Source organism: Sus scrofa, chromosome 2 (assembly GCF_054392235.1).
Source record: "Sus scrofa isolate SSC_HxYL_T2T_F1_AM1 chromosome 2, Sscrofa_HxYL_maternal_Yorkshire_Landrace_v2.0, whole genome shotgun sequence".
Lineage (NCBI taxonomy): Eukaryota > Metazoa > Chordata > Mammalia > Artiodactyla > Suidae > Sus > Sus scrofa.
Genome location: NC_139384.1, coordinates 15628904 through 15645251, shown reverse-complemented (window position 1 = coordinate 15645251; position 16348 = coordinate 15628904). Strand labels below are relative to the sequence as shown.

The window sequence follows — 16348 nt, the reverse complement described above, 5'->3', positions numbered from 1 at the left end:
TGTATATTTTTAAACAAACTTCAAAATAGGATTGTCAGGAGTTCCCATCGTGGCTCAGTGGTCAACGAATCTGACTAGGAACCATGAGGTTGTGGGTTCGATCCCTGGCCTTCATCAGTGGGTTAAGGATCTGGCGTTGCCATGAGCTGTGGTGTAGTTTGCAGATGCAGCTCAGATCTCATGTTGCTGTGGCTGTGGCGTAGGCTGGTGGCTACAGCTCGATTCGACCCCTAGCCTGGGAACCTCCATATGCCATGGGAGCAGCCCTAGAAAAGACAAAAAAAAAAAAGAAAGAAAGCATTGTCAATTTCTTCAAATACCTTATTGGATATTTATTGGAATTGCAGTGAAATTATAAAAATTGGTATTATAAGCATATTAACTCTGTTAATCAACATGGCATGTGTCTTCCTTATGTGTTTACTTTCAGCAATTTTTTTATTTTCATGAAAATATTGAGTATGTTTCTTAAACGCATCTCCAATTTCATATTTTTAATAGTATTTTACATAGCATTTTTTTAAATTTCAATTTCTAATTGTTGGTTTTATGTAAATTCATTTGAAATTTTATTTTATTTTTTTATTTTATTTTTTTCTCTTTTGACCATTTAGGGCTGCACCTGCAGCATATGGAGGTTCCCAGGCTAGGGGTCTAATCAGAGCTGTTGCTGCCGGTCTCTGCCAGAGCCTCAGCAATGCCAGATCTGAGCCATGTCTGTGACCTACACCACAGCTCACTCAAAGCCGGATCCTTTAACCCACTGAGCAAGGCCAGGGATCTAACCTGCAACCTCATGGTTTCTAGTCGGATTTGTTTCCACTGCGACACAATGGAAACTCCTGAAATTTTATATTGGCATCGTATCTTGTGACATTATTAAATTAACTGTTTACATCTATCTGATTTTTTGTAGAGTCCTTAACATTTTCTACGTATATAATGATGCCATTTGCACATAAATACATATTTTTTATAAATTTTTTTCTTCTTTTCATTTTTTTTCTTACCTTATTTCAATGGCTAGAATCTAGAATAGAATGTAGAAATTGGGAGTTCACAGCCTTGTCTTGTTTCTAATCTTGAATGTATTTTCCATTTGTACGATGGTAACTGTTACACACAGATGCTTTTGTTCAGATTGAGTGAATTTCTTTCTTGCCTTCATTTTCCAAAATGCTTTTTTTCATAAATCTAAATTGAAATTTATCAAGTTGTATGTATGTATCTATTGAAATGGTCATGTGATTTTTCTCATTTATTCTGTTAATTTATTGATATCATTGATTGTTTTTAATGTTAAACACTTTATTTCTGGTAATGATAAATTATTATTAAAATTTTGACAGATTTAATTCAGTGGTAGGGTCTTTGTCATTTTCTTTCCTGTAAAATGACTTAGCACTTACACAATGCTGGTTTTATAACATTATGTGCTTAGTGTTTCCTATTTTCTGAGAGAATTTATGTAGAATTTGTGTTTTTTATTTTAAAAATAGTTTGTGGAATTTAGAAGTTGAAGCTATTAGGCCTGGGATTATTTTTGAGAATGGTTTTAACTACAAACATAATATCTTCAACTGGTATAAGATGACTCAATTTTTAAATTCTTTTTAAGCCAAACCTTGCAATAATTTTTTAACAATTGATTTTTACGTTATCAAATTTTCTGGTTTAAATGTGCTCATGATATTTTCTACCATCGTGTTACTGTCCCTAGAATCTGAATCTGATGCAATATGTGCTTTCATTGTGTATTTGAGTAATGCGTCTTCTATTTGCCTCTTGGTCTCTCTTCTTTCTTACTCTTCCTCTCAAACAATTAATTAATTCAGTTTCTTTATTTCAAAATTCTCACTTGTGATTGTTTTTAACTGAGGCAAAATTTGCATAACAGGAAATTCATCGCTTTACTTAAAATGTACAGTCCTTTGGATTTTAATATCTACACAGTGTGGTGTAATCATTACAGCTTTCTAATTACAGATCATTTTCATCATCCTATGCCAATTAAGTGGTCATTTATTATGTTACCATTTATCCCTCCCCCCAAGTACCTGGGAACCACTAATAAAGTTTCTGTTTGTATGAATTTGTTTATTTTGGACATTTCATATACACAGAATCAAACAATGTATGCTCTTTTGTGTTCTTAGCATGTTTTCAAAGTTCACTCATGTTATAGCATGTTCTTCATTCATATTTATGATGGAATAATTGTTTATTGTATGGCTATACCAGTTTTATTTTTCATTCTTTCAACCTTTGAACACTGAGTATAATGTTAGCACTGGTGAGCTTGCTGTACCTGTGACAGTGCTGTCTAAAGTGCAGGTGTATGCAGATCTCCTATGGAACCGAGACTTTGGTCGCAGGGTCTTGCTGCAGTGACTCTGGCTGTAGGGAGTATGTTGGACCCTGCCTGGTGACATAGGCCCTGTGATGACAATGTGAAGCAGGGGCTTGGTACTGAGAGGCAGGATGCAGAGCTAGTACAGCCTGGGCTTGGCGGGTCAAAAATTCAATTCTGACCCAAGGAGACAGTCGCAGGAATTGGCAACACAATGTAGGTGGTGTTCAGTTAAAGTCAGAAAAATGTCAGTGGTCTGATGCAATGACAGTTCAGAACCTCAAATTGAGACTGGGGTGGAGGGTCACACCAGGGGCAGTGCAGACTGCTAATGGTGGGAGAAAGCTACAACCTGGGGCCAGGGTTTGGGCCCAGAGCAATGGCATCTCCAGCACTATATGGTGAGGTACTCTGCTGTTGCTGTCCCAGAAAACAGGGTGCTGATTGTTGGTCTCACTGCAGAGATAGCTTCAGTGCCAGGAAATAAATGCAAGTGTGGGGCACTCCAAGTTAGCTCCATCCAATGGGATCAACATTGCTGAAGAATACGGGAGGCCTCTGTAGGAAAGGCTGCAAATATCCACAATGATGAAGCCTTAGTGGGGTTCCTGCTGTCCTCTCTCATTTTTTCCTGTGGGGTAAAATTCCTTTGATGAGATGCCTCTTGGTGCAGAGCTCCTCTGGACTGGAATATGAGGTGACATAGGTAATATGCTTCTTGTACTTTTCTCTGTGGCTATCCATGATTTTTGAGCTCCACGAAGATTTGCTGCTGCTTCTTTGTAATCCAGAATTTTCCCTGAGTATTTTATTTGGTTTGTAGTTACATTTATTGTTCCTATTTTTTGGGGGAGTGCTGTGAGCATTGGGGTCTTTTAGATTTTCATCTTGCTGATGTCCTGATCTTGTATATATATATATGTGTGTGTGTGTGTGTGTGTGTGTGTGTATGTGTGTATACACAGTCATATATATATATACACATGCACACACATACGTATATATATATATACATACACACACATATATAGCTATATAGATATAGTATGAGTAAATTTTTTAGGATTTTCTATATATACTATCATGTCATTTGTTATTGGAGGTAGTTTTACTCCTTCCTTTCCAAGTAAAATGCCTTGTGTTTATTTTTGTTTTTTGTTTTTGGCTGCACCCATGGAATGCAGAAGTTCCAAAACCAGGGATCAAACCCATGCCACGGCAGTGACCTGAGCCACTGCAGTGACAACACTGGATCCTTAAGCTGCTGGACCACATGGAAATTCTTCCTTGTACATATTTTTAAACTTAATTTCTCTACTAATAATCTCCCATAACATGTTTAGTTATTTGAGAGAGATATCCCTAAACTGTTTGAGCAAATAACAGTAATATAGATTTAGATTTAGATTTTGCTCAGAGCTTTGCATAATATCACTTCCTTAAAATATGTCAAGGCTTTTTTAAAATGATCTAATACTTAATTTTGTATCTACTCATCTATGCATGCCAGTAATATTGATTCCTTGTTAAGAGTATGATTTTATTCATGCATCTATATTCTTTTAAATTGTGCTATTTAGATCTTTTATATTCTTCCTCACTTCCTGCCTACTTTACTTTATCAATAATTGAAAAAGAAACATTGAATTGTCTACTGTGAAGGTGGATTGATATTTTCTTCCTGTGGATTTATTTATCCTTGATTCATGTATTTTAAGGCTATATTATTAAATGCATATATGAGTCAGTGTCATGCAGCAAAGGGAAGACCCAGTCAAACACCATAATTATAGAAAATTATAGTAAGAGAACATTTTCAAGATGTGGACAGTTGCAGGAAAGCCACAGGGAACATGCAATAATCCGGAGCTAGTAAGAGCTGAATATAGTACAGTATAGTGAGTGTCTAGAATGGGCAAAGATAAGTGAAAATTAGCAATTGAAAAAAATGAAAACAGATTATAAAATCAAATTAACCTTTGAAATGACCTTGCATGGGCCCATAAGGATCACCTGCTGTAAACTAAGGACTGCAATTTATTCAACCTATTGCTTTTACTTTGTATTGACACGCCTCTCCCTCTTTCACCCAGGAAGAGAAAAAGGGCAAAATCAAGCAAAAAATAAAAAGACTACTAAAACAAGGGGAAAAATAAGTATGCATCGAGAATTTTCCCAATTCTAGCCATCACTCTAATAACAGCACAGTAACAGAAAATGATTTATAATGGGATGGCAAAGAATTCATTGCTTATTAAACGTATTGTATGTATCATGATAAACAACAATGACTTCAGCCTTTGAGGAAATATTCTAGGAGAGGAGAGAGAGAGAAAAGCAAACACCTATAATGTTTCACCAGTGTTCTAACATTACAGAAAATATTGGATCAGTAACCTGAAAACCCGTAAGAGAAAAATAAAAGAAGTAAACTTTAAATTTATGTATATATCCAGTCTAATAGTATTTGCTTTATTTTTACAATGACAACCACATGCACATTGGCTGCGGTAAAGGGCCTGTGGGAATTTTTCCCTCTGGTCCCTCTTGTGGCTTTTAATTTAAGGTATCCCCAGCAATGCTTTCCTCAACATTTATTTTGGATGGAGGATTCATGAAAGAGTAAGAGGTATTCACATCTATTTACTATTTCATAGCACAGTCACAGAAAAATAAAAGGAACCAACCTGAAGAATTTCCCTATTTTCAAAAAATTTTTTTTTAATTTCACAGAGGTAAGCAACCTGACTGATATATATGCATATGTGCATGAGTACATATTTGTGTGTGTGTGTGAGTATGTTTTCAAATTGGGAAAAATAATTGGGATAAATGTCAAGAAAATAATTAGGATTTTGAACAGCACAAAAATTATTTTGTAAAATTTTTTGATCTTAGTAAATTCAAATTTTTGTGTTCAAATTACTCTGGAATAATTTCCCCAGCAGTTATTTTGAAGAGAGGGCACTCAGGAAAATCTAGGTGGTGATTTGATGACAAATTGAGGGGTTTGAGATTTTATCTTTATCAATGAGAGCCATTTAAGCCCAAAAAATATGAGCTTCTGAATTATACAAAAATAGGTTAGATACAGAATTCCCCTTAATACTTGTGTAACTTGTGGTTCTAGTTTCCTTATTTGCAATAAAAGAGCAATAATGCAATTATATATATTCCTTATCGGATCATAGTGAAAATAAAATGGTTAGTACTTGGATAGTATTAGTGAAGTGTCTTAGAACATATTATTAGTAGTAGTATATGGAATTTAAAATACTACTCTAAATATATCAAATAAATAAGCACATAATATTTCAAATTTCAACTTTTTTTTTTTTTGCTATTTCTTGGACCACTCCCGCGGCATATGGAGGTTCCCAGGCTAGGGGTCGAATCGGAGCTATAGCCACCGGCCTATGCCAGAGCCACAGCAAGGCGGGATCCGAGCCGCGTCTGCAACCTACACCACAGCTCACGGCAACGCCAGATCATTAACCCACTGAGCAAGGGCAGGAACTAAACCCGCAACCTCATGGTTCCTAGTCGGATTCGTTAACCACTGCGCCACGAAGGGAACTCAACTTTTCTTTATCATAGATGTGATAAATATTTAAAGAAACAGAAAAAAATCATATCAAGTTGTCCTTGATGGATTTTTACACTATTTATATACTCTCATGTCCTTAGTCAAAAATCCTAATTCCCAGTAATTATATTTAGATGTTTATTTTTTTCACACCGTAGTTGACCTATCCTCGCCCACAATTCCTCACAGAGATTTTTCTCAAGATTTTTAAAGTTTGAAAGGGAAAAAAAAATATGGACAAACTCTTTACCTGAAAAGTTTGTAAAAAGTGAACAATTCTTTACTCCCTAAACCCTGTGTATCTAAGCATTTATTTGTGTAGAGTATGAGTGTGTACCTGTGTGTGTGTTTGGATGGGGTAAGAGAGAGAGGAAGGAAAGAAAGGGAGAGAGAGAGAGACACAGAGTGAGGGAAAGAGAGAGGAGGCACCCAGAGTATTTATGGGGTCTAAACAAAAACCAGGAGGAAAATGATTTGAGGATGAGATCCGGGATATTTCTGCATAAGGCAATTGTTTCAGAGAATTCTACAGACACTGCTTTGGAGGATGTTTTTCTATATGGGACTATGTTTTTTGCAACTGACGTCCATCACACATTGAGCAGCACTGGATCAGGTGTTAAAGATGTCCAGGCTTATCAGTGTTCAGGAAACATTCTATTCCAAGAGCTGCAATCTAGTTTTTCTACAGTTTTCTTGTAGAATTTAATGTTATCATTAAAATCATTTATGTCCTTTAATTGATCAGATTCTTCCACATTAAAAAAATGCTAGGCTTTGGCGTTCCTATTGTGGCTCATCATTTTCCGAACCCTGCTAATATCCATGAGGATGAGGGTTTGATCCCTGGCCTCGCTCAGTGGGTTAAGGATCCCACGTTGTCATGAGGTGTGGTGTAGGTTGCAGACATGGCTTGATCCCATGTGGCTGTGGCTGTGGCATAGGCTGGCAGCTGCAGATCCTATTCAAACCCCAGCCTAGGAACTTCCATATGCTACACATGTGGCCATAAAAAAAAAAATTACTAGGTTTGGATAATATCTTTTTGTACATAAAGATGCTGTTTGCTAAGCTCTGTTTTAAACCCAGAACAAAGTTATAGCAACACTTTCGTTTTTTCCTTATACTTTATGTGTCTAATAAGATTCTTTAATCAATCCCCTTGGGCAGAAGATAAAAATCCATAGTTAAAACCAATAAACTGATGAAAATGCTGGTGCCTATTTCCTTTCAGAATAGTTAGTTGCTCTCCAAATATTTGTGAGAGTAATATTTTGTGTATTTGACAAGTTAGCATCATAAGCCCCCTTATATTGAGTGTTCCTTGCATGTCATTCATTTTTTGCAATTAACATAAACAAGTAGATTCAGCCTTATTGCGCCACTTACTAATTAAAGAAGGAGACCCAGAGAAGATGAATTGCTCAGTGTTCACAACAAAAAAGTAATAGGATATGAGACCCTGAATGTTCATCTTTGTTATCGTTAGGGCATCCGTCAATGAATCCTCTTGTTCCCCACTGCTGCCGTTAAAAAACAATTTATTGAAATGAATAGTCTTTTGGCAAAATGTGATTTTTTTATGGAAGACATTTGGTTATAGGTAAAAGGTGATGGTTTCAAGATACTCTCTGCTTCTAGGTACATTACATCAAAGTGGCAGCCACTGTTCTAAATGTGTATTTTAATCAGCAGGTCATCTTTTACTCACATTGAGTTCTTCAGCATGTCCGCAGAAAACAACCAGCTCTCCAGTCTTTCTGATGTTTCAAGGGTTACCTCTAAAATGTGCTTTTAGAATAATTAAGAAAAGGAGGAACTTTTACATAATAATCACCTTTATTCCATACATTCAGGTGCCCAGCAATTGTGCCTCAAGTTCCCCATTGCCTGCCTCTCTGTGCTCTGAATCCTGACCATAATTGCCAGGAGGAGGAGTTGCTGAAACTCTTAGCTACAAACTAATTAAGGCTATTTCTCTACCATATGTCTAGCTTTTGTTTCAAGAAAAAAAGTTTAGTTCCAATGGATATGTGTCATTTTCATTTGTGATTTAGACTTTATGCATAAATTATATGTGGCATAGAGTAGGGAAGGGACTTAGAGTTGTACAGATGGTATCAGCAGAAGGGTATAAGACCCCATACTCTTTATAGAGGTGGAATAGAGCTGGTAGTACTTTTGGCCAGTAGATGAGGTAGCATAACTGTGCAAAGCATAGAAAATGGCATCAAATAGAGGTTCATGTCTTGGGTTGTACTTAATATCTTAGTGATTTTGTGGAATTAACTATTTTTCTACTTCCTCACATGTAAAATGAGTATCCAAAAAGTAACTCTTCCTGAACAATATTTACAAAGTTCCAGACATGAAATACACTCCCCCTAAATTTCACTTGAAATATGATACTGTTAATCTAAAAAGGATTTAAAAGATTAAGTCTGAAATAAATCTTGTGTGACCTACATCTTTTTAAATGCATAAACATTCTGAAACTTCAAAAGTTTTATTAAAGATGTATTATGTTCTGTGTCATTTCTGATGAATTAAGTGTCTGTTGTTTATGCTGGACACACCCCAATCTCATGGAAAATCAAAACAATGTCACAGAATTTGTATTTATGAGGCTGTGGGGAAACAAGCAAACAGAGCTACTGTTCCTTTTCTTGTTCCTGCTCTGTTACCTGACAGTCTTAATGGGAAACTGTGTCGTCTTACTCACAATCACCTGCAGCCACCTACTCCAACAACCAATGTACTACTTTCTCAGCCACCTTTCCCTCATGGACCTCTTCTATACCTCCAGCGTGGTCCCCAGGCTAATGAGGGACTTAGCTGCAGCAAGAAAAAACATTTCCTATAACAACTGCATGACCCAGCTCTTCACTGCCCACTTGATGGCAGGTGTGGAGATACTCATCTTGGTGTCCATGGCTTTTGACCGCTATGTTGCCATTGTCAAGCCCCTGCACTACCTGGTCATCATGAACCGGCAGAGGTGCACCATGCTGGTCATTATGGCCTGGGTTGTGGGTTTTGGACACTCTATTGCTCTCCTGCTGGTGATGCTCAGTTTACCGTTCTGTGGTCCCAATCAGATAGATCACTACCTGTGTGATGTGAAGCCACTTTTGAAACTAGTATGCAGCGATATTCATCTTGTTAATATCTTAATGATTGCAAATTCAGGGGTGGTGGTGATTGTCGTTTTTCTTGTCCTAGTAATTTCTTATATAATCATATTATATAGTCTTAGAACACACTCCTCTGTGGGACGACGGAAAGCTCTCTCCACCTGCAGTTCTCACATAATGGTTGTAGTTTTATTCTTTGTTCCTTGTATCTACATTTATGTTTTACCTGCTGGGAATGAAAACAAGGATAAGGAAATCTCTGTGTCTTATACCGTGATTGCCCCCATGCTGAATCCTCTCATCTATACTCTGAGAAATGAGGAGATGAAAATTGCCATGAGGAAGGTATGGTTTAAAATAGCACACTTAGAATTAACGCAAATGAGATGATATTCATTGTACCTTTTATGGGTATCTCCATGGAATTTATTATTTGAGATAGAAAGCATTTATGCTTTTTTGGGATGTTGGACCTAAGAAACAAATCACTCTTATTCAGATTGCAATTTGCACTTTAAAGCCTCCCACTCGGTTCTGGGTGTGACCCCATGGATCTGAGGCATAGAAATGTCCTTCTAAAGTGCATTACTGATCATATCAGAGCTCTCTCCAAAAAATGACATGGAACCCTACTTTTCTTGAAATAAAATCTAGCCTCCTCACTTGTTTATCAACTATCTTCCTAACTTGGCCCAAGTTGAATTTATTCATCTCAGAAGTCACAGGATTGGTACAAATCATTACACAGCACTTATATAAGTTATTATAATAGGCTTCATGGTCAGGGAGATGTGGGTGACTGCTGACTCTGAATCTTGGCAGTTTGCTTTAATGATATGCATCCTTCTTTTTTCAAATATCTATGAAATGAGTAACATTTGTATTCCATAAAGAAGTAATAGTCCTTTAGCTAACACTTACAAAGTTTTAGCAGGGCAGATGACAAACTGGACACTCATGGTTGGTATTTTTGTCTTGCCTTAGTTTCTTCCTCTGTTTCCCCTTGCTTGGATGCTATCATCCAGAGAGAGTGGACTTTACTGCATTCCCCAAACATACTCTAAAATCTTATTCATGTGCCTTTATTTCTCTCTCTCCTCTGCTTGTGAAGACCCCATCCCTATGCTTTGTGTCTAATGTCTTACATATAATTCACAGTCCTAATGTTTTCTTATTCAGAAGATTTTGCAGCTCCATCAGTAGACCACACATATTTTTTATTCCATCTCTGTTTGTTGCTCTTCAGCTGTATGTATATTCTATTTCCAATAATTTTATGCTCAATACTGGTGTTTCTTCTTATGAACTGTGTTTTTCCAGTTTGCCTAAGACAGAAGTTAATGTGCTATATCTTTATTTTTCTTGTGTCTCTTTATTTTTTAGCAATGAGCCTGTGCAAATTAAGATGTAAATAAATAGTTACTGAATTAAGTTCAAAGATACTGTCTTCTTATTTGACTGTATACGTTGCTATCATATATCTAGAATTTTCACTTAAGTCTCACAATCATGCATTAATTGTAAAATAAATAATGTTAATAAGGCTAAAATTTTAATATATACTCACATGTGTCTATGGGAGGGAACAGAATCCAGCATACTCCCAATCCCCTCTAGTGTCTTTTCACTTATTTATCTTATGCAACAAGGAAAGTACTGTTTTATCATTTCTCTTCATTTCCTTTGGATCACATAATCCCACATCAGCTCTGTGTCTTGGTTCCAATTTCTCTAAATGTCTTTCTCTACCAAAGCAGTTATGTTTTCTAAGCAGAATACAGAGTTGCTTTGATTGACCTATTCCTGCTCGACACCAAAGGCAAAGTCAAGGAAAAAACATGAAGGCAGTAGTGTTTGTCTTTAATGTCAGGGAACCCTTCTTTTAATGTTTGACATTTAATAACTTTCACATATCCAATAACATTTTTTCTTCTTGGAGCTATGGAAACCTATGGAATAATGGGGAAAACATTCTGTCTATTCTATAAGAAATTACATCTGACTAGTTATTTATTCATAGTTCTGTTTAACTGGGTGTAATGTAATAATTTTCCAAAGAGAAGTATTGGAATGTAGTATGTATATTTGTGCCTATGTTTATGTGATGTTTCTGTCTGTGTGGATATAGAAGGGGAGGTGGGGTTGGGTGGTCTTGAGGATGGGTCAGAAGAAATGCTTATCCCATCGGAAAGAATGCTCTGCAGCTGTTGTGGCCCAGGGCAGGTCACTCTAAAGTGTACCTCGGTGGCATATTAATTATTGAATTAAAATGACTTAAGAAATGGCCAGTGCAAGTGGGACACTTTGACTATCCTCTCTTGTCCCTAAAAGCAGGAAATAATCTCTCATGATTACTGCACTGGGTGGTGAAAGATACCCTTATAAGATATCCTTATCTTTCCACTACCCAGTGGGAGGAAATAAGGGTCAAGAAGCCTCTACAACAAACTGCATTACTTCTTCACTAATTTAATACCCAAGTCCAGTCTTTTCTTAAATGTCTTACTAATTGAACACTCAAAGCATAAGTTTATTTGTTCCATCAAACAATCCCTCACCAATTTTTTGTTTTTTTCCCTCTGCAAACTTTGGCCACCACTGACTGAGGTCCCAGTTGTGTGACACTCCCATGTGCATGAATTAAAATCAAGAGCGGTAGGGGGAAAAGACCCCCTCCTGTCTCACACATTTAAAAAAAGCCCACTTATTTTTATTATCATTTGTTTTCTTTTCTCAAGGGTCTACAAGATTTTATTGGCAAAAAATATAACTACATCATATAGTAGTTCTACCGAAAACATACATTGAAATAAGATTAGTTGCCTATTTATTGGATGCTGTTTTTTGGAATTTACTTTCCTGCTATAGCACAGTGCTTAATATCTTCAAATATAACTGCCAAACTAAATTATAGCAGGTAAGTCTAAATACAGAGTATTTAATAAGTATTAGTGGTTGTACATGTATAATTTATAAAACTATCTATATAGGAATTTATTTAATTTAAAAATCAACAATTAATACATTTTATTCGAGGAATACCTTAACCAGCTAATGAACACTAATATTAAAAGGCTCACTTTTTAAAATCCCATGTGTGAGAAAGTACCAGACTGGAAGAAGTTTAGAACTCTTGGAAGTGGCCTAAAGGATTGGGGGTCATTATCATTTTCTTCAACCCTGTGTCTAGGCACTTATGGATTATTCTTGTAACACCATAGAAGAGCCTATAATGATGGTCTCAGGTAGCCCAGAGAAAAAAAATTCCCTCATCCAATTAATTGAACACCCATTATCTCACATATTGATATCTTTCTCTTTTATTTGGTGAGAATGTTTAAGTTTACTCTCTTAGCAAATTTCGATTGTACAATACAGTGTTATCTGCTAGAGTCATGCCAAAGGGCCTGCAATATTTGTTTCTGTACCAAACCATTTGCTATAGACCAAATAAAGCCAAATTTCAAGGACCTTTTGGTGTGGACCAAATGTCTTATGCTTATTTTGGACAGGCCCAAAAGTCCTTTTTAATTTCTGCATATATGAGTTTTATTTTCCTTTTTTCTTTCTTTGGATGTGGCATATAAATGATGCCATTTGGATATTTGGGCTAGCAGACTTCTGGGCCTGTCCAAAATAAGCATGAGACATTTGGTTTTATTTGGTCTATGGCAAATCATTTGGAACAGGACCAAATATTGCGGGCCCTTTGCCGTGGACCAAATGTTGTATGGGTATTTCAGACAGGGCCAAATGTCCTGCACAGAGCATATTCTTTCTTTTTTTTGGTCTGGCCTATTTCATTTAGTATAATGCACTCAAAGTCCACCCTTATTGTCACAAACAGCAGGATTTCCTTCTTTCTCATGGGAGAATGATATTCCATTGTATATATGTATACCATATCTTCTTTATTATTTCATTAATTGATGGGTGACCCTGAGATTGTTTCCATTATTTAGCTATTATGAAAAATGCAGTACAAAGCAATCATAATTTCAAATGATTGTATCTCTGCACTAAGTCATCAACTTTCACAGAGCCCTTTGAATTTGCTGAACATCTGATGGATGCTTCAGGTGAAAAGAGACATTTACCTTACATTATGATAAATTTATTATAAAATGTGCTATAATATGAAGAGGGTCAGTCACAGGGAAAAATAGGACTTACAGATCAATACAGACTAGGCGGGGACATAGGAGACACACTATCTAAAGACTTACTGAGTCCATAGCCACCTCCAAACATGCCCCTAGGCATGGCCCTCCCCACCAGATGGCCAAGACCCAGCTCCATCTACCAGTTGGCAGCACCAGCCTATCCTACCAGGAAACTTGCACAAGCCTCTAGACCAACCTCACCTCCAGTGGGAGACCCCAGAAGCAGGAAAACTATAGCCCTTCAGCCTACAGACCAAGTCCACAAACACAGGCCAGATACTACCCTGTGACCAACTGGCTCCTGGCCTTGGATGTGATATGTGAGTGCACTCACTGGTGGGATACTATCCCATTGGATGTCTCCTACAGAGAGACACTTCACCAAGGTGAAGAATCCTAACCAACCTACCACATACATAAAAATACAAATAGCAGTTTAGACAAAATGAAGTGACAGAGGAATATGTTTCAGAAGAAGGAACAAAATAAAACTCCAGGAGAACTATGTGACACAGAGAGATATGCAGTCCACCCAAGAAAGACTTCAGAGCAATGACCATAAAGATGATCAAAGAACTCAGGAGGAGCATGGATGCACAGAGTGAGAACGTAGAAGTTTTTAATAGAGTTAGAAAATGTATTCCATGGTACATGCCTCTCTATTGCTAAAGCTATGTATTATAGGGGTGCCACCTATGTGGGCTGCTTGTGGCCTTCTTTTGTGTCAGGATGGCGATTGTAAGTGGTCTGCTAGGTTTGACTGGCCCTGGTTTTTGTTGGCTGCCAGGCCTTGCCTTATGTGATGGTTGCCAGCTGCTGCTTAGTGGGATCAGGCCATAAAACGACTGGATGCAGAAGCCTGAGTGGCCCTGGAGCTAATGCTTTGCAGTATTGTAATCTGGGAAATCTCAGGCCTGGTGTCTACCGACTGGTGGATGAAGCCAGGTTCTTGGGCTCGTACAGACCTACTGGCAGGCAAAGTCAGGTCCTTGTTCTGGCTGCAAGTTCCAGGGGTCCCAGAGCTGGTGTCAGACTATTTAATGGGTGTTCTGAGTTGCTGACATGACTGTCATTGGGATCCAAGATTGTCCTGAAGCTTGTGTTGGCCTATTTGTGGGCAAGTCCAGGGCCTCGCTGGTCCCAGGGCTGGTATTGGCCCTCTGATGTGTGGGCTGGGCTTTTGTAGGCTGTGGAGATATGATTTTTCCTGGGGTTTTTCTATGCCTACTGGTGAACAAGGCTACTCCTAAGTCTTACATCATTCTTGCTGGTGGGCAGGGCTAGGGATTCTGGGGCTGGTGCCTGAACATGTTAGATGGATCTGGGTCCTGGGGTATCTGGCTGCAGGTCCCTGAGGATTTCAGCACTAGTGGCTGCACATTGATGAATGGGACTTCTACCTTAACCCTCTGGTTGCCAGGGCCGTGTCCAGGGATAGCTTTGGGTTCATGGGAATATTTTTTTCTTCAAGATGAACTATTTTATTTTTTTAAGATTTATTTTTTTCCATTATAGTTGGTTTACAATGTTTTGTCAATTTATGCTGTACATACAGCAAAATGACTCATATGTTAGAATATATGTATTCTTTTTCTCACATTATCCTCCGTCATTTTCCATCACAAGCGACAAGATATAGTTCCCTGGGCTCTACAGCAAGATCTCATTGCTTATCCACTCCAAATGCAATTGTTTTCATCGATTAATCCCAAATTCCCAATCTATCCCACTCCCCCCCCCTCCCCCTTGGCAACCACAAGTCTGTTCTCCAACTCCATGAGTTTCTTTTCTATAGAAAAGTTCATTTGTGCAGTATGTTAGATTCCAGATATGTGATATCATATTGCATTTGTCTTTCTCTTTGTGACTTACTTCACTTGTATGAGAGTCTCTAGTTCCATCCATGTTGCTGCAAATGGCATTCTTTTGTCTTTTTATGGTTGCGTAGTATTCCATTGTGTATATCTACCATGTCTTCTTAATCCATTCATCTGTCAAAGGACATTTAGGTTGTTTCCATGTCTTGGCTATTGTGAATGAACAAGGGGTGCATGTATCTTTTTCAAGGAAAGTTTCGTCTGGATATATGCCCAAGAGTGGGATTGCTGGGTCATATGGTAGCTCTATATTTAGTTTTCTGATGTATTTCCAAACTGTTTTCCATAGTGCCTGTAGCAATGTACATTCCCACCAATGGTGTAGGAGTATACCCTTTATTCCACACCCTCTCCAGCATTTATTATTTGTTGACATGTTAATGATGGCCATTCTGATAGATATGAGGCGGTTCCTCATAGTAGTTTTGATTTTCATTTCTCTAATACTTAATGATGTTGAGCATTTTTTCATGTGCCTGTTGCGCATCTATAGATCTTCTTTGGAGAAATGTCTATTCAGGTCTTCTGCCCATTTTTCAATTTTTTTTTTTTTTTTTTTTTTTTTTTTTTTTTTTTGCTGTTGAGTTGTATAAGTTGTTCATATATTTTAGAGATTAAGCCCTTGTCAGTTGCATTGTTTGAAACTATTTTCTGTCATTCTGTATGTTGTCTTTTTTTTTTCCTTATGGTTTCCTTTGTTGTGCAAAAGCTTGTCAGTTTGGTTAGGACCCATTGGTTTATTTTTGTTTTGATTTCTGTTGCCTTGGGAAACTGACCTAAGAAAAACATTTGTAAGGTTGATGTGAGAGAATGTTTTGCCTATGTTTTCTTCCAGGAGTTTGATGGTGTCTTGTTTTATGTTTAAGTCTTTAAGCCATTTTGAGTTTGGCTTTTGTGCCTGATGTGAGGGTGTATTCTGGTTTTATTGATTTACATGCAGCTGCTCAGTTTTCCCAGCACCACTTGCTGAAAATACTATCATTTTCTCATTTTATATTCTTGCCTCCTTTGTTGAAGATTATTGATGATAGGTTGTCTGGGTTTATTTCTGGGTTCTCTGTTCTGTTCCATTGTATGTATGGATCTGCATGTCTGATTTTGTACCAGTACCACACTGTCTTGATGACTATGGCTTTGTAATATTGCCTGAAGTCTGGGAGAGTTATGCCTCCTGCTTGTTTTTTTTCCCCTCAGGATTGCTTTGGCAATTCTGGGTCATTTATGGATCCGTATGATAT

The 16348-nt window shown here is 37.4% G+C and overlaps 2 protein-coding genes across 2 annotated transcripts in view; both read left to right on the top strand.

Moving 5' to 3' along the window:
* LOC146405189 (olfactory receptor 1165-like) overlaps positions 1-16348 on the top strand; it is a 458625-nt gene that overhangs the window by 48394 nt on the left and 393883 nt on the right. The window lies entirely within an intron of this gene.
* Positions 8522-9460, top strand: LOC110259071 (olfactory receptor 4P4-like). The gene has a single exon (XM_021082364.2). It carries the CDS (start codon positions 8522-8524, stop codon positions 9458-9460), a length of 939 nt encoding a protein of 312 aa, XP_020938023.2.

Bases quoted from the DNA above. Each gene is read 5' to 3' on its own strand.
- LOC110259071 (XM_021082364.2), top strand. From the start codon at position 8,522: ATGGAAAATCAAAACAATGTCACAGAATTTGTATTTATGAGGCTGTGG.